The following is a 22,108-nucleotide window of genomic DNA, read 5'->3' as shown; positions in this document are numbered from 1 at the left end:
CCTGTCATTCCTGAGGGTAATCTGGGAAGGACCCTTACGTTTAAAGAGTGGCACGTCTGAAGAGGCCTAAACTCCCCTTTTGCGGTACTTTTAAACCTGAAGGGAAGCCTACATTTCTGAGCAAGGATTGTAGGACTCAATCCTATGTTGTTTTGTCTTACCGTGTGCCCAGTGTGTAGTGATCATCTGCATTGTTGCTTGCTTTTCACAACAGCCTTTTGGCACCGCATAGTGTTTTCACAGACTGCAGGAACCCCTCCCGTGAATGCACTGTGGTAGGACCATTTCCATTATACCTAAACCATCCCTAATAGATGCTCTCCTCTCCTCTCAACTTCCTAGCTAGTTATCCTCTGTTTTACATCTGTACTGCTGATTATTCATCCTTACATGAACCAGTATCTTTTTGTCTTTATTGTATCCCTTCATATTGATTTCAGCCCGTTTCTCTAATTTCTCCACACTGTGCTGTATTTTATTCCTATCCTCCAAAAGCCTCCCAGCTTTGTATTTCCCAGAGATTTCATTAGCATATTCGCCACTCCATCCTCCAAGTCATTAATGAAACTATTGAATAGTATTGGACCAAGAACAGACCCCTAAGGAGTCAGAAATTCTATTTTGAATAATGTTTAATGTGTTTGGTGACAATAGCTTTTGCTTCTTTGCTGCCTTTTTTTTTCCACCATATAATGCCGGAAGCATCAGAGTCTCACAATAACACTTGAAATACAAGACAAAGGTGCTAGATGCTTTAACCTGGAGAGTTGTCAGACTCTGTGTAAAGTATGGAGGATACAGAAGCACAGAAATGTGAAACAATATCAGAATTGGTTACATTTTATATAGCTTAAAGATTATTTTTTCCCTGTTCTTGAAATCCTAAATGAAGTTGTAGGTCTGTAGCAGAATACATAATGCCGGTTTAGGGTCATTTTAGCATTTTATATGTGTACAGCTGTTCTTCCACTGGTATAAGTAGACACATCTGCTCATTAGCAATACAATGTAATTTCTAGTGTCTAATTCTAATTATTTGCAAATGATGATAGATTCCATATGCAGTGTCTAAAAAAAGTACATTCCTTCAAAACTGGTGGCAAATAAATATGCACTACGCTCTGCAAATTAAATGGGTCAACATACTGAAGACCAGATATTAATCTGCAGAATTCATGTATCAGCATTGGGGCTTGATGCCAAACCCCAATGGAGGATCACAGAGAGGAGAAATGGTTTGTAGGTCTACTAATGACTCTGACAAATACAGGCGGTTAATCCTGCCACGTCATGATAACTGTGACACACCCAGTGCATTTTACATGGACAATCTTTGGACCATGACAGACAGACTCCTCTCGGGCCAACCCCATTTCCCCAAGGGCTTGCAGAACTTGAAGACTAGTTTTGGCTGCATACAAACAGTGACAAAGTTCTCTTTGTAAAGTATGATACCTGCCTCCCTGCATATAAGTGAGGCTTGGGGACATACAGAGACACTAGTCATCTGAAAAGATGGAAAGTGCTTTAGAGAGTTATGACAGAATGGCATCTTCATAGAAAAAGTACAGAGAAGAATCTGACCCATGAGCTTTTACGAGGCTAAAATGACAATCCCTTAGTGCATGCTAGAAGGGGATATCCCTAAAGTAAGACAAATGAACCTATTAGGTTAATTAAACCAACTTAAAGCCACTTTAATTCTGAATGAGCGTGTCCACATAGGGGTTTAATGCAGTTTAACTTGTGAATTTAAAATTCACACCTTTAATTATTTTGGATTAACTTTCCTGAGTGTCCCTGTATAGACAAGCCCTCATTCTCCTTTTCTTCAGCTCTTACAGCACAGTAACTACTCCAGGAAGCTCTGAGTTTCACAAAGCAACCCTTTCATGAGTGAGATCAGATTATTCCAAAGTGAGGAAAGATTGTCCATCCGTGTATCAGAGGTAGGAACAGAGATGACAACCAAATGTCTCTGTAGAAATCAAAGTTTTTGGTTTGTTCTGCTTAGTATTCCAAGTGTACTCAATAGTTTAAGCTAGCAGTCAAGGGCTTTATCAGGTCCACCCATTTAGGAGCTGCTCAGATGGGGAATCTCTTCCAAATCATAGATGAGCTTAGCAAAATTCTATTTTTATTTTTCCCCCTAATTTTGGCTGATAATATCAATGCTTATATTTAACCATTTTTTTTCAATTTCGATCAATTTAACTTTTCAGAGTTGAAGGAAATTAGAGGGTTCGGCAGACAACAATTGTTAAATGATAGTAGATGCTGAGATTCAAAAAATTAAAGGTTGATAACTGTTAAAACACAAACTGTCAACATCACATGACAAAGTAAATATCCTTAAATCAAACTCTAAGTTCTCGAGCAGCATTTATTTCTTGGCCTATCTGTATATTTCAATTATCATCAATAGAAATATTTTGTCATTGATTTGTGTGTGTGGTGAAATTGACCGCTAATCCACTGGCAGGCCGCAAGACATTTTGTTTACGTTGACCATCCACAGGCACGGCCCCCAGTAGCTACCATTGGCTGGGAACGGCGAACTGTAGTCACTGGGAGCTGCAGGTGGCCAGGCCTGTGGACGGTCAATGTAAACAAATTGTCTCGTGGCCCGCCAGCAGATTAACCTGATGGGCCGCATGCCGAAGGTTGCCGACCCCTGATCTAATCTTCCATGTCTAATAATGGAACAAATTTAACTGATCAAAGATTCCCACTTTTCAACAGGATTTTTCAGTCTTCAGCGTAACACTCATAATTAAGAATCCCAGGAATCCCAAGTTAGGCTTTTAACCAGAGAAACTTAGAACCTAAGTGGAGACTCACACCTTGTTTCGGAGGCAGAAGACCCAGTAGCTTGGAAAGCAGGACTTTGTGGATATTAATATTATACATGATGTTGAATGACAAAATTCCTAATCTCTAACCATGACTATTGAGAGCAACTTGGTACCAACTACTAGACCAACCTTTGAAAGCCCTCTCCATTGACTAGAATCAGGGGCAATATGTAGAGAAGTTCCTGCCCTTGATTCAGGAAAGGACTACAACACTGATGTTAGAATTTGCTTGTCCTTGGACCAGAATCATAGATAAGCCTGGTATGCCTGTTAGGGGAAAAAAATAACTGATATTTACCTCGTTTTTTTGGGAAAAAAAGATAATACAAGATGGAGGTCATGACAGAGACCTTTATTGATGGCTAACAACTCTGCTTAAAAAGCTTGTCAACATGTCATCTTTCCCTGGAAGATGAGACATTGGATCTATACAATAAGGATACTGAACTTTATGAATAGGAAACTTTCCTGACCCAACTTGCTACAGCAAAACCCTTCTCTGGTATTCTATGTAATGTATTCCTGTAATACGCTCCATCAGAATTTAGCCAGATAAAGAAGAGAAATCTGGGTGGATAGAGATCAAGGTGAAGAATCCTTTCTACCCACTAGCACTATTACTCCAGATGTCAGGAAAATGGTAAGTACCTGGAGGGCATGTTTGTCCCCTGCCTTACAAAATAAGGCATGTGTAAAGTACTAGGACATTGTGGCTCAAATGTTTCTAGTCAAAGACCTCAGACGTCGCCTGGTGTTAAAGCTATCATATAAACTGCACCAGAAAGAAACAATTTTCCCTCTAATTTTTTACATCCATGTGCGGAATGAATTTTGTTATATGCACCAATACGGAGGGGATGTGTGGCAGGGGTGGGGCTAAGGGGTTCCGGGTATGGGAGAGGCTTGGCTGGGGCAGGGGGTTGGAGTGCAGGGGGGTGAGGGCTCTAGCTGGGAGTGTGGGCTCTGGGGTGAGGCCAGGGATGAGGGGTTTGAAGTGCAGGAGGGGGCTCAGGGCTAGGCCACAGGGTTGGGGTGTGGTGGGGGTGAGGGCACCGGCTGGGGATGAGGGCTCAGGGGTGGGGCTGGGAATGAAGATTTTGGGGTTAGGCTGTCTTGGGACTGTGGCAAGGAAAGAGGATTCCCCCCAGCCCTCTCTCGCCACAGCAGCCGTGGGGCTGGGGCTGGGAGAGAGGTGCCTCTCCCCGCCTGTGCAGCCCTTGATAGCCTGCTACGCAGCCACGCAGCTTAGAGAGAACTTAGGTAAGAAGCATGTCCACTGCAAAGAAGTTGCAACATCTGGAATATATCAAGTCCTCAGTGTCTCACATAAGTAAATTAATGTATTCATGTCTGAATATCAGTGACATCATAGCAGAATTTTCTGAAGCCTTCATAATCCAGCATGGACTTTGAGCACTCAGCTGCTGACCTGCCAGTGATCTTCCACACACCATCCATCCATATCCTCTCTGGTTGTCCCATACCAGAGTGACCCTCCAACATTCCTTCCAAAATAACATTCTCCATGTTATATCCATCTCTATATCCTAACAAGCAAAGCGCATATGTTTACATCTGTTTTCCAACGTCAGGATCTGCTTCTCTGCAATAATATTTCTAACATAGGCATTCATCTTTTTTCCATCAAAGAGATACCCAGGAGTCTTCACCAGAACCATATTTCAAAAGCTTCAATTTTCTTGTTGTCAGCAGTATTAACTTGTCACAATTCACATCCATTAAATTGCTATGGAAAAAATTAGGCTTGTCAACAGTCACGTTTTTCGCACATTTCAAGATGCTACAATTTTCCCCAAACTTTCTTAAGGGACACAGCTGAATGAGCCATCCCTAGTCATCTTCTGATTTCTTTGGCATAGCCTCCTTGATTGGATAATTAAATTCATCTACTGCCTCTACACTTTTCTATTAATAATGGTGTCCATTTTGATCTTATTTTTCGTTAGTCATGTTAACATACATGCATTTTGTTTTTGTTGCATTTAGGAATAGTCCATATTCCTCACTAACTGGTTTTAGAGACTCCAACATTCATTGCAGTCTATCAGTGGTTGTATCAAAGAGTGTTATCTCATTAACATATCTGAAGTCAGGTAAGAGGTGTCCACCAATGGAAATCCCAGCTCCTTCCACTTTGTCAAAACCTTCCATGGCTTGTCTCATAATAAATTCTGCATATACGTTAGGCAGGCTTGGGGACACAATACACCCTTGTCTCACACCTTGCTCAGTGGAAAACTCCTCATTGGAGCCTACTACTGTTTGCTCTGTGGTCTGTTGTTGGTTGTAGAGACTTGCAATGAGCTCAATGAGATGCTTTGGAATCCCCATGTCTGCCAGTATCCTCCAAGGGCTGTCCTGTCAGACAGTATCAAACTTTTGAGTAGTCACTGAAGCACATGACCAATGGATCACTGTACACCCTGCATTTTTCAGGGATGTGATAGATATTTGCGATTTGGGCACACATGCCTTGGCCCTCTTTGAAACCAGCTTGTGGCAGCAGTTCTAATTCTATCCTTTGTTTCGTGCATTCCTGGATTATATAGTATAGAACTTTGCTCATGTGTAGTATCAGGGAGATAGCACAATAGTTACCACACTCTGTTTCTTTTCTTTGGTAAAGGCAGAAAAATTCCGTTCATCCAATCTCCAGCCAATTTCTAGTCATTAGAGATTTTCCACATAATATCAGTACTGCATTTGCCAATCACGTAACAATTTCTGTGAGCGTGTTCTCTATCTCTGGTGCTTTCACAGGCTTTTTTTTCACAATACCACATACCACTTCCACTTGCAGGATTGATAGCTCCGGCTCCATACTCTTTTCTGTTCTCCTGTTGTGTTGTGGTGAGGCATACAGAATGGACCAGTAATCTCTCCACCTATGTTTAATACCATCACCCTCAGTGAGAGACTCTGCCATCATGATCTTATGTTTGATTGCAGAGAGAACCTTTTGGTAAGAAGTCTGACCACTGTGAATATACCTTTTGCATTATTACTCTTTGCAATTCTCAAACTCCATACATTTTGCTCTTTTATATTTGCTCTGATCTTGTCTAGTCTGCCTTTGAATCTGTCTGCTCAGCTCCTTATATTCTCTTACGTTCTTCCATCTCCAAGCCATTCTCTTGCACTCTGCATCACTTCTCAAACACCTTCTCAGTTAACCATAGTGCGGAACAGCAGAATTCAACTAAATGCCTCCCTCTCTCATTTTGTGAACCCAGACCATTGTTTCCCATTACTCCTTTAGGAGAGCTTAAAGCTCCCACTTTCACATTCAAGTCACCAATTATAAGGGTGACATTTTTATTTGATGTTTTAGTGAGTTAGTAAGTGGTGTTTAGGCAAGTCATTCTTACAGCTCATCAATCATGTCGTCATCAGTGGTGGTTGAAGGGCATAAACCTGTATGATTGACATATTCCCTGGCTTCACTCAAAGGCAAATTGTAATGATTCTATCACTGATTGGATTATATCCAAGCACATACTTTGTCTCCTTGAATAGATAAGGAGAGAAAATGGGTGTGCATTTTTCTCATACCCTGAATATTGCACTGTGTATCCATTCAACATCATGAAATGACCCCCCTACCCTTCCAATGCAGCTCTCAGATTCCACATATATCTATCTTACATCTTTCCAAAGGTGAGGTCCCCTTCATACGTATTCCTCACATTTCATGTTCCTACTCTGATTTGTTTATGAAGGTTCAGGTCATTCTTTTCCTTTGGTGCAAACGTCAGGCACTGTTCTTTCTGAACAATTTGGTACAGCACCGTCATAACCACATTCTGCACACCTAATGGCTGAAGCCTCCTCTCCGGTATAATGTGTCACGTTTTCTGGCCTGGGGTCTCACCATCCAGTGCCATATGTGGAATGCTTTCCCTTTGCTCTGCCATAATATATCTTCTAAGCGGGTATGAAAATATCCTTGTTTGTACAAACTCTTGGGGAAGAATCATCTGGGCTCTCAGAATCCAGTCTATATATAGGCACTCAGGGAGAGTAGTCATAATAGCCAGGCATTTAATGAAACAATGCTGCTATGGTACAGTTTTATTTATAGAGGTCTTCCTGGACTCCTATCAAAGGTATATGCAGAGAGACCGATATATGTTGTTATAAAGTGATTCTTTTTTGAGAATGTCTGATAATGTTTGCTGCTTGCAGTTTGATGCAACCATGGAACAAAAAGGGGAGGACCTCTGGAACAGTTCTAGAAATTAGAAAGAGCTCTCTATCTGGAATCAAGAGGTGAATATGAAATTCCACTGGTTGTTCAGATTCATAGCTAAGGGCAGAAAGAACCACCATGATCACCTAGACTGATCTCCTGTATAATACAGGTCCTTGGACTTCCTTGAAGTAATTCTTGTTTGAACTACAGTGTCTTTTAGAAAAACATCCAATCTTGATTTTAAAATTGTGAGTGAGGGGGAATCAACCATAACCCTTAACAAGTTGTTCCAATGGTTAATTACCTTTGCCATTAAAAATTTGCATCTTGTTTCCAATGTGAGTAAAAATTTGCATCTTCTTTCCAGTGTGAATTTGTCTAGCTTCAATTTCTAGCCATGGGATCTTGTTATATCTTCATCTACTAGACTGAAAAGTCCTCTATTATCAAATTTATTTTCCCTGTGTAGGTACTTACAGACTGAGTTTAAGTCACCCTTAACCTTGTGTTGCTCAGCTGAACAGTTACAATATCATTTGTATTATGCGAAGAAACAAACCTCATTCAGCATTAAGTATATGTGATGGATGTCTCAATCCTTAAATGTGCCTTTCTTCCAAGATGGGAGGAATCTATGCTGGGTTTACAGAGACCTTCTAAAATGCTGGGCCAACTGCCCCACTGAACTTCAGTGCTTTACTGCATCCAAGAAAGGCTGGTAAAGCTAATAATGAAAGCTCCTAGGTATGTCTATTTAACCATATGGGGGTGGGGAGAGCTGCCAATGGCACTATCCAATCCTAGACAGTGTGTACTCTGCAATGGTTCCACCATGGAACTGGACCTGAAAATTCTCCTTCCTGGCTTGTAATCAGGAGCTAGTTACAACTAGAGGTCAGCAGCCCAGGGACCAATAATGTGCTAATAAAATTTCCTCTTATGAGAGGTCAGACACACAGAACTGTAAGTGTATTTATGATGTCGGATCCAGGGGATATCAGAGTGGGTCTCATGGCCACTTATATACTGATCCAAATCTTTATCTGTATAAAAAATCTGCACCTTCTCTGTAGAGTCTTGGTAAAGCACCCATTAATTCCTTGGAGAAGAAAAAGGATTCCAGGTATCTTTTTTTTGTGTGTGCGCCTTTGACTGTAAGGGTACAAAGAAGCACTGAAGCATACAGGCAGTTCTTTCTGGAGCATCAAACATGTCCTCTGGCACCAGGACCTGTTTGTCCTACAACAACTGCATAGCAGCAAAATCTTTGGATCCATGAAACCCTAGAATCAATAGATAGTACCCTCATACTGTCAAGGAGCTTGTGATCCAGGTGTCAGTTCTTTTCAGTCTCTCAGATCCTCAGAAGGTATCTGTTCACAAACACAATCTTCATGGCTGAATTCCCGCTAGACAACTTAGCAGTTAGCCATGGTCTGGGAGGCCAAAAGAACCTCAACAGAACCTACCCAGAAACAAAGGAACTGACAAGTCTGGAATGAACTAAACTGGCTTCTAAGACTTCTAATAGCCAGGGAGTCTAAGACAGATCCATCTCTCTCTTCTTGCCTTCAAGGAGAGGGTCTGAGAGATGGAGGATTGGAAGGGGGAAATACCATCTCCCAGACATTGAGTGTACCTCTGAAAATGGCCAAACCAAAGCACAATGTTGGAACATGCTCCTGTAACTGAGATCCACCAACCTTGATCTGATCAGATGCTTGCAAGGTCTTTCCCCTTTCCAGTGCTGTGAGGACTTCCCCACTGGATCTGTTTGTTCATGTCATTATACAAATATCACAGTGCTGAAACTGTAAAACTGGACTTCTTTGATCTAGGTCGGGCTGGGCAAACTACCGCCCACGGGCTGGATCCGGCCTGTCAGAGCTTTGGATCCAGCCCATGGGACTGCCATCCCCGTGCTGCCGCGGGCCCCACACTGCTCCTGGAACAACTCTTTGGCAGTGTTAGCACGCTCTGAGGGGGAGGGGGGTTTGGAGAGGAGTGGGAACATGGTGTGCTCAGGGGAAAAGGCAGGGCTGGGGATTTGGGGAAGGAGTTGGAATATTGACAGGGAGGGAGCAGAGTTGGGGCGGGGACTTTGTGGAAGGGGTTGGAATGGGGGTGGGAAAGGGGTGGGGAAGCGGCAAAGCCTCATGGAAAGGGTGGAGTGGGGGCGGGGGCGGGGGGGGGGCGTCGAGCACCCATGGGAAAGAGGGGAAGTTGGCACCTGTGCTAGTGGGATAAGTCCCATGATTAAAATGCTAAAATCAACTGTTATTGCCTATTTATTGACCAAAAGAGGAACACCAACTCACACCAGGGAGCAAGATGACTGGCTCCTTACACACCTATCTGTACTGCGTAGGGGGAAAAGTTGCATGATCACGGGGGACTTCAGTTTGAGTGACATATGCTGCTGCCACAGCCTTAAAACATCCTTGGAATTTCTAAGTATTCTAGATGGCAATTTTCTAACTAAGGGTATGTCTTCACTACCTGCCGGATCGGTGGGCAGTGATCGATCCAGTGGGGATCGATTTATCGTGTCTAGTCTAGACACGATAAATCGACCCCTTGAGTGCTCTCCCTTCAACTCCTGTACTCCAGCTCAGCGAGAGGCGCAGGCAGAGTTGACAGGGGAGTGGCAGCAGTCAACTCACCGCGGTAAGTCGATCTAAGTACATCGACTTTAGCTATGTTATTCACGTAGCTGAAGTTGCTTAACCTAGATGGATTTCTCCTCCCCTCCCCCCAAGTGTAGACCAGGGCTCAGTGTTGCAACCAACATGAGGAAATTCTATATTAGACCTCTTCTTGACAGACAAAGAGGAACTGCTCTTAATTAATGGTACCTTAGGTACAAGTGATCATGACTTGATCACAATTACAAAGAGCAAACAAAATAAAGTCCAGACCAGTGAGGTAGAGGGATGTGTGTATGTGTACACATACTTGGTGCTTTAAAGGGCTAATTTCACACAGCTGAAAATAATTATGAGCCAGATGAGCTGGGAGGAAGAATTTAATCAAATATATGAATGATAATTGGGAATTGTTTAGGAATACTTTTTATTGGATGCCCAAAAAGTCACAATCAAGGAAGAAGGCTGTACTGGTTTAAAAAAAAAAAAACCCACCAACATCACACACACACACAAAAATGCTTTAGAGGGGAAAGTGAAGGCAGCCATAAAAAAGAAAACAAAAATTATAACAAATAGAAGAAAGGGGAAATTGATAGTAAGGAATATAAATCAGAAGTTTGCAATTGTAGAAAACTGATAAGGGAAGCAAAGGGATAGAAGGAGAACTCTGTGGCCAGCAGAGTTATGGACAATAAGGAGTCATTTTAAGTAGATTAGGAACAAAAAGAATCCTAACAATAGTATTGATCCATTACTAAATGGAAATGGTAGAATTATCAACAATATTGCAGAAAAGGCAGAAGTGTTCAATAAATATTTATGTTCTGTATTGGGTGGGGGGGGAGAGATGAGGTAGTCATATTATATGATCATGCTATTTCCATTCTGCTAATATCTCAGGAGGATGTTAAACAGCAGCTTTTAAAATCAGATGTTTTTAAATCAGCAGATCCAGAAAACTTGCAGCCTAGAGTTTTAAAATAACTGAATGAGGAGCTTGCTGGCCCATTAATTTGATTTTCAATAAGTCTTGGATCACCTGGAAAGTTCCAGAAGACTGGATGAAAGCTAATGCTGTGCCAATATTTTAAAAGGGTAAACAGGATGACCTGGGTCCATCTGTCTGACCCACCTGTCAATCTGACCTTGACCCAGGCAAGATAATGCTGGGTGTTATGAGAGTGGCTGTTATGAGAGATGATTATTAAAGAATTAAAGGAGGATAATATAGTTAATGCTAATTGCAGCAAAGTACCTGCTTCTCCTCAGCAGGCTCAGTCCTTTTTAGCCTTGGAGACACCGGCTTGGGCAAAGCAAATCCTTCCAGGTAGCACAGAGTCTGGCTCATCCTTCCCTCAGTCAGTCCCTTGTGCTGGTTTTCTCCCCTTCTGGGGACAGAGCACAGCTTTCCTTGCTGAAAGGGTTCAGGACCTTGCTGCACCTCACTTGCTGGCAGCTTCTCTGCTTCTCCCACTCTCCCCCCTGCTTCCACACCAGGGAGGGTTTTAAAAGGTCTCCAGCAGTTGGGGCCAGCTGAACCTAATTAGTTCCCTGGTAACCCCTTTTCCAGCTGAACCTTATTTCCCCATGGCTATCTTTCCTCAGTGGATAGGGAGAGGCCTTTTAACCCGCTGGGACTAATTACTACCCCTCCCTTTGTAACCATTTGTCCTGGGTTTGCCACATAATCAATATGGTTTTACAGAAAATAGATCCTGTCAAACTAACTTCATCCTTTTTTGACAAGATTACAAGTTTGGCTGATAAAGGTAATAGTTTTAATGTAATATAGCTAAACTTCTGTACAGCATTTGACTTGGTACCACATGACATTTTGATTAAAAATCTAGAAAAGTATAAAATTAACATGGCACACATTCAGTGGATTAAAAACTGGCTAACTGCTAGGTCCCAAAATGTAACTGTGAACAGGGAATCATCATCACACAGTTGGTTCCTGTGGGGTTGTGCAGGGATCAGTTCTTAATCTTATGCTTTTTAACATTTTTATTAAAGACCTGGAAAATAACATAAAATCATCACTGAAAAAGTTTTCAGATGACACAAACTGGTGGAGTAGTAAACAATGTAGAGGACAGGTCACTGACTCAGAGTGGTCTGGATAACTTGATAAACTAGGCTCCTGCAAACTATATGCATTTGATTATGGCTAAATATAAATGCATACATCTAGGAACAATGAATGTAGGCCATACTTACAGGATGGGGAATTATATTCTGGGAATCAGTGACTCAAAGAGATTCGTGGTTGTGGTGGATAATCAACTGAACATGAGCTCATGGTGTGACACTGTGGCCAAAAGGGCTAATGCAATCCTTGGATGCATAAACAGTGAAGCCTCAAGTAGGTGTAGAGAGGTTATTTTACTCCAGGGGTTCTCAAACTGGGGGTCAGGACCCCTCAGGGGGTCCTGAGGGTATTACATGGGGGGTTACGAGCTGTCAGCCTCCACCTCAAACCCCGCTTTGCTTCCAGCATTTATAATGGTGTTAAATATATAAAAAAGTGTTTTTAATTTATAAGGGAGGTCGCACTCAGAGGTTTGCTATGTGAAAGGGGTCACCAGTACAGAAGTTTGAGAACCACTGTTTTACTCTGTATTTGGTCCGATCGCTGCTGGAATATTATGTCCAGTTCTGGTGCCCACAATTCAAGATGGATGTTGATAAATGGCGAGGGGTCAGAGAATATTCATGAGAATGATTAAAGGATTAGAAAACGTGCCTTAGAGTGACAGTCTCAAGGAGTTTGATCTATTTAGTTTAACAACAAAGAGAAGGTTAAGGGGTGACCTGATAGCAGTCCATCAGTACCTACATGGGGAACAATTATTTGATAACGGGCTCTTCAGTCTAGCAGAGAAAGATATATCATGATCCAATGGGTGGAAGCTTAAATTAGACCAACTGAGACAGGAAACAAGGGTACATTTTTAACAGCAAGAGTAATTAACCACTGGAACAACTTGCCAAGAGTTGTGGTGGATTCTTCATCATGGACAATTTTTAAATCAAGATTAGATGTTTTTCTAAAAGCTCTGCTCCAGGAATTATTTTCGGGGAGTTCTGTGGCCTGTGTTACACAGGAGATCAGACTAGATGATCACAATAGTCCCTTCTGGGCTTGGAATCTATTACACCTGGTAGATATATGGGCCTTGGATCGTCAAGTCAAAGCTGGCTAGATCAGTGGGCTCAACGGGTAGTGATCAATGGCTCGATGTCTAGTTGGTAGCTGGTATCAAGTGGAATGCCCCAGGGGTCGGTCCTGGGGCCAGTTTTGTTCAACATCTTTATTAATAATCTGGATGATGGGATAGATTGCACTCTCTGCAAGTTCATAGATGACACTACGCTGGGGTGGGAAGTAGATATACTGGAGGGTAGGGAGAGGGTCCAGAGTGACCTAGATAAATTGGAGGATTGGGCTAAAAGAAATCTGATGAGGTTTAACAAGGACAGAGTCCTGCACTTAGGACGGAATAATCCCATGCACTGCTACAGGCTCGGGATCGACTGGCTAAGCAGCAGTTCTGCAGAAAAGGACCTGGGGATTACAGTGGACGAGATGCTGGATATGAGTCAACAGCGTGTCCTTGTTCCCAAGAAGCCTAACAGCATACTGGGCTGCATTAGTAGGAGCACTGCCAGCAGATCGAGGGAAGTTATTATTCCCCTCTATGCAGCACAGGTGAGGCCACATCTGGAGTACTGCGTCCAGTTTTGGTCCCCCCACTACAGAAAGGATGTGGACAAATTGGAAAGAGTCCAGCAGAGGGCAACGAACATGATTAGGGGGCTGGGGCACATGACTTTTGAGGAGAGGCTGAGGGAACTGGGCTTATTTAGTCTTCAGACAAGAAGAGTGAGGGGCAATTTGATAGCAACCTTCAACTACCTGAAAGGGGGTTCCTAAGAGGATGGAGCTAGGCTGTTCTCAGTGGTAGCAGATGACAGAACAAGGAGTAATGGTCTCAAGTTATAGTGGGGGAGGTCAAGGTTGGATATTAGGAAACACTATTTCACTAGGAGGGTGGTGAAGCACTGGAATGGGTTACCTAAGGAGGTGGTGGAATCTCCTCCTTAGAGGTTTTTAAGGGCCAGCTTGACACAGCCCTGGCTAGGATGATTTCATTGGGGTTGGTCCTGCTTTGAGAAGGAGGTTGGACTAGATGACCTGCTGAGGTCTCTTCCAACCCTAATTTTCTATGATTCTATTATTTTAAAAGGCTCTACTTTTTAGAGTCTCTGGACTGACACTGAATTCTCTTGAGATCTGGTGCTGGATGATGGAGCAGAGAGTATGCTTATAAAATCTGTGGATGACACCAAGCTGAGAAGGGTTGCAAGCATTTTGGAGGACATAAATAGACTTTAAAATGATCTTGATAAATTGATTTCAGATCAGTTCTTCAAGATGAAATTCAATAAAGACAAGTGCAAAGTACTACCCTTAAGAAGAAAAACTCAGATGCTCAAATACAATATGGAGAATAACTGGATAGGCAGTAGTACTGCAGAAGAAGATCTGGGGGGTTATAGTGGATCACAAACTGAATCTCAGCCAGCAGTGTGGGGCATTTGTGAAAAAGGCTAATATTCAGGGGTGTATTAACAGGAGTGTTGTACATTAGACTCAGGAGGTAATTGTCCTGCTCTGCTGAGCAGTGGTGAGGCCTCACATGAAGAACTGTGTCCACATTTTAAGAAAGATGTGGACAAACTGGAGGGAGTCCAAGGGAAAGCTACAAAAGGTTTAGAAAGCCTGATCTGTGAAGAAAAGTTTGAAAAACCTGGGCATGTTTAGTCTTTCCTGAGAAGAGAGGACTGAAGGGTGACCTAATAAGTCTTCAAGTATGTTAAGGAGTTTTATTAAGAGGATGATGATCAATTGCTTTCCTTGTCCACTGAAGATAGGACAAGTAATCAGCTTAATCTGCAGCAAGGGAGATTTGGTTAGAAAATGTTTCCTAATATCTAACTATACGGATAATTAAATCCTGGAAGAAATTACCCAGGGAGGCTGTAGAATCCCCATCATTGGAGGTGTTTAAGAGCAGGTTACACAAACATGTTCTAGACGATCTCTTGAGGCTCCTTCCAGCTCTACACAGCTATGATTCTATGCACTGTGGGAAGCTGCTTCGAAATATTCAGACATCCAGATAGTGAGAAAAAGGTTTCTGCCCAACTTCAACAAAAAGTATATCTGATGTTTAAATTTAATGCCTCTGAAAACTGCTAGATCAGAGGTTCTGAACCTTTTTCACAGCATGGGCCGCATTTAAATACCAAGAGCATCTTAGAGTCCTGTGGCACCTTATAGACTAACAGACGTATTGGAGCATGAGCTTTCGTGGGTGAATACCCAGTTCGTCGGAAAGCTCATGCTCCAATATGTCTGTTAGTCTATAAGGTGCCACAGGACTCTTTGCTGCTTTTACAGATCCAGACTAACACGGCTACCCCTCTGATACAAGAGCATCTTGTGACTACCACCCCTTCCACCTGCTGTTTTGTGAATCATGTTCACTCCTGTTTGCAGTCTCATTATACCCCTGTGGCAACTACAGCAATTGCTGACAAAGGAAAGGAATTGTAGGAATTCTTTGATGTGATTTGGCTGCTGCGGGAAAAAAAAGAACTCATCACCATGTGACCAGCCATCTCTCTGTACATCACCAGAGCAGTTTGGGGAATCTCTGTTATAGAAGAAGTTCTGTATTTATACACAGAACAGGTACAACACAGAGAGTGGCAGTACAAACTTTCCCACGTGTCTCCATAAACATGCCACAACCCTGACTTAGGTAGAACACTACTAGGAGTGAGACATTAGCTTAGCCTCCATGCTATTCAATCCATGAGCTCCCTGATGAGGCTGCCAACTAGGTGGCCAACTGTTACCAACTGTGGTGGTGTTTTTTTCTGATGTAAACTTATTCCTAATGCATTGAACATTGGTGTGTTCCGGCCTGTATCCTGTAATGCAAAACGAAACCTTACAATGGAAGGACCTGACTCTGTGTACTCTAATTCACAGGTATAGCTCCTTCTCACACAAATAGTCCCATTTGAAGATAGTGGTTCTGCACATGAGACTACTCCTGTGAGTAGAGGTTTTTAGGATCAGACCATAAATGAAACAGACACATATGGATCAGAAATAAAAGTTACCAGGTGACCAGAAGGTTCAACCTGAAAAGGGTGCCAGTTTTTTTTTAATTTTCTTTCTTGTCTACTGTGAACTGGAGTGAAACCCCAAGGAAGCAGATCTCCAAATATTCAAGAGATATGCGTCTCCCACATCTCCTGATAAAGGGACTCTTTCCCTCTTCCCCACATACAGAGTTCCCCAGTGTCCACTCCAGTTACTAAAGCTGAGGTCTGCAGGAGGTCATCAGAGGAGAAAACACCCCCCACACACACACACTCCCCTCTTAAGAGTGTCCTTTTTAATATTAACCAGATAGGTAAATGCAAGACAACAGCAGTGACAAGGTTGAGAAAGTGGAAACAAATTATTTGTATGTAATATTTCAGGGCATCATATTGGAGTTGATGTTTATTGAAACTATATACACATGCATGTGAAATGTTTTCTCAATAATTCATCATTTCTGTTTGAGCAGATACGCATAACATCATCATGTTGCCACTTCCAAGGATAAATTAACCCAAAATGCTTGAATAAGGCGAGAAGCTAATACGTTGCTGCTGGTGGTACCTCTGAGCATCCTGTCTTACTTCCTTTTGCCCATTTTCTCTAATCATAAAATAAACCCACAGTAATTCAAAAAAAGATAAAAAATGTAAAACTTATGGAGGGTAAAGTTTCCATGCATGAGTAAAATCGCCAGCTCTGAAGCTGCCGAGAAATATGCTTTAATTTAGGAGACAAAAGATAGCATTAAGGAAAAATTGTCATAATCAAAGGTGAAAGGATTTTCTATTGTCTAGTCACACTCTCTGTGGGAATTTTCCCAGCACAGACAGCTGTAAAGGGGGAGGGGTATTATGAGCGTCTACATCCTCATTCTCCCTCTCTTTCCCTCTCCCTCTCTGTCAATAAATGTCTGCAATCATATTCTTGAGCTCCCATGTGATTTCAAGGTTCATCTCTTCCATGCAGCTCAAACACTAATTATCCCAGCTGTAATTAGTAAGATAATTAAATACTGGCTCACTCATCACTCTACCTTGTGTCGGGTCATGATTCTCCCAGAAGACCTTGAGCAGTTGCTGAAATCTGATGTTTTCTGGCTGATATACTACTCGCACGGCTTCTGTATGGCCAGTTTTCCCTAAAAAGACAATACAAAACTCGACAGTATTAGTAACAATCACCTCAGGCATATCCAAGACACGAAGCACAGGATTTTTGCTTTCCAAAACACAAAAAGGTAACGGACTCGTGTTTTCACTTAACATCATTTTTAGCCCCAGCTTCCTTTACAGATTCTTTTATGACAGTATCCACAGTCAGACAACTGCCAGTTTGGAGAAGGCCCATAATGGACTAAACTAACAGGAAGCAAAACTGAGAAGAATTAAGAGCAACCTTATCATCGGAGTTCAGCAACTTTCAGAAAAATGTAAATGTAAATTCTGGGTAAATATTTCTTAAAATATTTGAAATGAGTAAAGTAACCAAAGGCAAAAAACAAATTCCATGAGCCTGTTATCCAGTATCAAACACATGGCTGCAAACGATCCTGTATTGCCCACACCACAGAATACCAATGGGCTTTGATGAAAGGCTCTAAGTGAGTGACTGAGCACTATGACAGCAAATGAAATTCAAGGGAGGTAAGTGCAAGGCAATGCACACTGAACGAGATTATTCCCTAGTTTTGGCTAATTTTATGTGCCCTATCGTGCAGCCCTTACACACCCAACCGCCCACTGATTGTATTGAAAGTGCTAGCTTCACAAAGCCTGCAGAATCGGGCCAGTTAACTTTCATTTATTATAATTATTTAATATTTATGTTACCATAATGCACACACTCCTCAGTCAGGATCAGGGTCCCATTGTGCGAGGTATTGTACAAGCATATACAAAGAGTTTTCAAATGAAGAAATATTTTCCTTTATTAGTGTAAACGTTCCATAAGTAAAAAAATACATATTCTATTCTCTGGCGAAATCTACATGTTCATCATCAATAAAAGGCACTGGAAATATTAACAAGGAAAAAGAATAGCCAGTTCTACACTTTGTTGGGGAGGGGCGTGCACTGCTTGAACACACCGAGCTAGACTGTGATCTCAGACACCAGCGTAAATCTAGATTAATTCAATTCACTTCAGTGAAACTGATCTGGATTTACGGCAGCGAAACCGACAGAAGAATCTGGCTGGCTGATGTGGTTCTGAATTCGCTGCTACTGTTCTAAGTGTCATTGGGGAGAACTCTGTGAAGACATTAGCTCAATGCACAGCAGAACTGAAAAAAAGTCAAAAGGATAGAGAATAACAGGGGAAATATATGATGGCATCATATCAATCTTTCCAACCTCAAATACTGCAATAATTTGTGGTTGCTTTATCTCAGAGCTGCAATAAAGAAGGGCAAGGAAATGAGAAGCAACGTAAGGCAAAGGGAAAGTACAGGTTAGACACAAGAAGAGATTTAAAATATTAGGATTAAATTTAATCTGGAAGGTAGAAAAGTAAAAGGGGATATGACAGAAGTGAACTAAATACAATCATAACAACTATAGTGAATCCAACTGATTCTATGTGTTCTGTCTCATAACACAACACGGAGACACTCATTGAGATTAGTAGCAAGTACAAGGAAATTATTTTATACATAGCATATAAACCAAGCTATCCTCCTCTGCAGGATGTTAATGAGACAAACACAGTGATGGCCCAATTCTACTTTCACCTGTGCAACTCCTATTGAAACCAATGGGAGTTACTCATATGTCTGAAGGCAGAATTTGACACTAGGTTAACAGAGAAGGATTGGATATTTACATGAATAAAAATAATTTGCAGTTTAACTTGGTTATAAATTGACATGAGCTTCCGACATACAGTATAAACTGACTGCTAACTGGGGTCAGCAAGGAGATTTTCCTCCTATAGAATATCATTACATAATTGGCCAGAAGCATTATGAAAGGAGGATGGGGACTTTCACCTTCCTTGATGCACAAGTATAGGGTAATGCCACTACCTACACTAGAGGAACAGACTAAATGGATGGTCTGTTCCAATATGGCAATTATGACTTCTCTATGTAGAGTGGCTCATGATGAAAGCTAAGGGAATAGCTGCTAACATCAACATATATTTCTTCTTTTCTTTAACTCAGTGTGAACTTTACAAGAGGGTCTTATCTCACCGACAGGAGTAAATAGCACAGCTAAGCTAACCAGCTTTAGATCAGAAGACAGTCTCTCAAAGAACTTCAAAACAACAGAGGTTCCACCTTTCCTCACAACTGAAGCAATTACATCTTGTCAACGTACTTTGTTCTGACTAATCTAGGAACTCAAAGAGTCAGCTCTCTACTTTTCCTCTGAACAAGAAAATCACTGTGTTGCTTTGAGAACTATGGTCTGATCTCAAGAAAAAACCCTTGTGATGTGTGGCTACAGGATGGTGTGGGTTGTTAGAACTTAAGCATGTCTGAAACCAATATCCCTCCTCAGACGAAAAACAAGGGCATGATGTCTGTTGGCCTTCTCAGATTCACCTTTAATTTTCCTCAAAGCCTTTCCACAATAAACTCCTCTCTGAACCCAGTGGATTTTCTTCTCTAACATGGCATGAAAGTTACTGCTACTCACAGCATCATTAACTGCCATTCCACACTCAGAGCACTTACCTGCAAGGTGCTGAGCTGTTTCATTTCCCACTGATTTTGATGGATACCTCAGCAATGATTTTGCTATACATAAGCAGACAAGCAGGAGGCATCATGCAGGATTGAGTGCTTTGAGCTGCATTGGAAGGAGCACATAGAGTAGGTGTGGCAGGGGAACCAATGGAAACAGGGCTCATGAGGGTATGTCTGCACTCCATCTAGGAATGAGCCTCCAAGCCAGGGTAGACAGATTTGTGTTAGTGGGTCTTAAACTATGCTAGAAATAGCAGTGGGATGTTCCAGCTTGGGCTGGAGCTGAGTCGCTCCTCTCAAGCCTAGGGGCTTGGGTGGGCTTGAGGACCCATGTTGGAAACCGAACTGGAAAGTCCATGCTGCTATTTTTAGCACGCTAGCTCCAGTCAGCGATTCATGGTGTTCTCAGTTCACCTATTCTTCTTGATTAGCTGGTTTTTAATAATCACCGTAAGGTCTAATACTCTATTCAGAACCAAGCTTCACTTTAATTTCCAAGAGGAAGTTTTAACAAGTATGAATATTTTTATAAACCTTCCCAAAGTTTAAATCAGTTTTTAAAGTAGTTTTCTGTATCACTGAATATATTTAATTTGGTGTTAAATGGGCAAACAGAAATCCTTTAATTATAGGAGCCATTATCTGATCCCCTACTTTCCATGGACAACTCTCCTTCAACTCAAAACAAGCTTAGCCATCGGAGAACTTCGCCGTAGATTGTGAGACTTTATTGCACTGTTCATGAGAGGACTGTTTGCCAACAGCTGATTGTCTGTTTAGCCTATATCTATTTGCTACTCGGAAAACATAGCCAGTCTCCAAGGATTACCAGCAGTGTGCTGTTTCAATGGAAAGTCAAATTCTGGCAAAAAAAAGCTCCAGTACAGAGAAATGGAAAGAGACATCTGTATCTGTGTGACACCTCAGTGCTTCTTGTCAACTTTTCCTTTATAACAACAGTGTTTAGATTCTCACCTATTTAACTATTTTTGATAACCTTTGGTTTAAAAAAAAAGACTATGTATTAGGGTTGCCAACTTTCTATTTGCAGAAAATGGAACACCCTTGACCTGCCACCCTGCCCTGCCCCTTCTCCGAGGTCACGCCCACCCTCCTCACTCCATCCCCCCTCCCTCCATCACTCGCTCTCCCCCACACTCACTCATTCACTCATTTTCACCGGGTTGGGGCAGGGTGTTGGGATGTGAGAGCAGGTGAGGGCTCTGGCTGCGGGCTCTGGGGTGGGGCCAGGAGAGGGCTGCAGGAGGGGGTAAGGGCTCCAGCTGGGGGTGCAGCATTGAAGTGGGGCCAGGGATGAGGGGTTTGGGGTGCAGGAGAGGGCTCTGGGCTGGGTAAGGTGGTTGATATGCGGCGGGGGGTTGAGGGCTCTGGGGTGAGGCCGGGGTTTGGGGTGCAGGAGGGGGCTCAGGGCTGAGGACGGGTGTTTGTTAGGGCATAGCAGGGGGGGCGGGGTGCAGGTTCCGGGTGGCACTTACCTCAGGCGGCTCCCAGAAAGCAGTGACATCTCTCTTCAGCTTCTAGGCAGAGGCACGACCACATGCCTCTGCGCGCTGCCCGCGCCTGCAGGCACCGCCCTCTCGGCTCCCATTGGCAGTGGTTCCTGGCCAATGGGAGCTGCTGAGCTGGCTCTAGGGGTGGGAGCAGCACACATAGCCCCCGTGGCTGTCCTCTACCTAGGATCCAGAGGGAGATGCTGGCAGCTTCCCGGGAGTCACACGGAGCTGGATAGGGAGCCTGCCTGCACCAACGACTGGACTTTTAATGTCCTGGTCAGCGGTGCTGACTGGAGACCAGGCATTCTGGTAAAAAAAACGGACACCTGGCAACCCTACTATGGATACATAGATTAGAATTGCACTTTGTGACAACTGCATTATGGACTAAAAACTGTTATCTCATCCCGTTTTCTGATGTTCATACCCATGTGGCTTGTGCCCCAAGCTGCAAAGTGGAAAACTTCCAGATTTACAACTAGCTTAATTTTTCCCTCTGTCCTAAATAATTTCCCTTTACCAGTGGTGATATGTGTTTGTTTTACTGACAATCCTACCCCTTTTTTATATTTTTAGTATAAGAGTGGCAGAACACTGGGTCAAAAACCTAAGCCCTGGTCTACACTGGGGGAGGGAGGATCGATCTAAGTTATGCAGCTTCAGCTATGTGAGTAATGTAGCTGAAGTTGACGTACTTCGATCGACTCACTGTGGTGTCTTCACCGCGGTGAGTCAACTGCTGCTGCTCCCTGTCGACTCCGCCTGCACCTCTCGCAGTGTTGGAGTACAGGAGTCGACGGGGGAGCGCTTGGGGGTCGATTTATCGCGTCTAGGCTAGACGTGATAAATTGATCCCCGCTGGATCAATCGCTGCCCGCCAATCCTAAGAGCTTGGGCAGCAAAGTCAACAATAGCTGTCGGTGATCAATATAAGAGACCGCTAGCCCCTGTATCTAAATTTCCCCCTCTGTACAGGAGGAAAAGCACCTACCCCACAGCATGT

General features: G+C 42.7%; 1 protein-coding gene across 1 annotated transcript in view; it reads right to left on the bottom strand.

The window, feature by feature from the left end:
• Positions 1-22,108, bottom strand: part of MSRA (methionine sulfoxide reductase A) — a 436,252-nt gene that overhangs the window by 172,837 nt on the left and 241,307 nt on the right. Inside the window, exon 4 of the mRNA XM_045010740.1 lies at positions 16,937-17,041. Within this exon, the coding sequence (XP_044866675.1) occupies positions 16,937-17,041 (105 nt within the window). The remainder of the gene's footprint in view (positions 1-16,936; positions 17,042-22,108) is intronic.

Source organism: Mauremys mutica, chromosome 3, assembly GCF_020497125.1.
Source record: "Mauremys mutica isolate MM-2020 ecotype Southern chromosome 3, ASM2049712v1, whole genome shotgun sequence".
Classification (NCBI taxonomy): domain Eukaryota; kingdom Metazoa; phylum Chordata; order Testudines; family Geoemydidae; genus Mauremys; species Mauremys mutica.
This window is presented reverse-complemented; position numbering and strand designations above follow the sequence as displayed.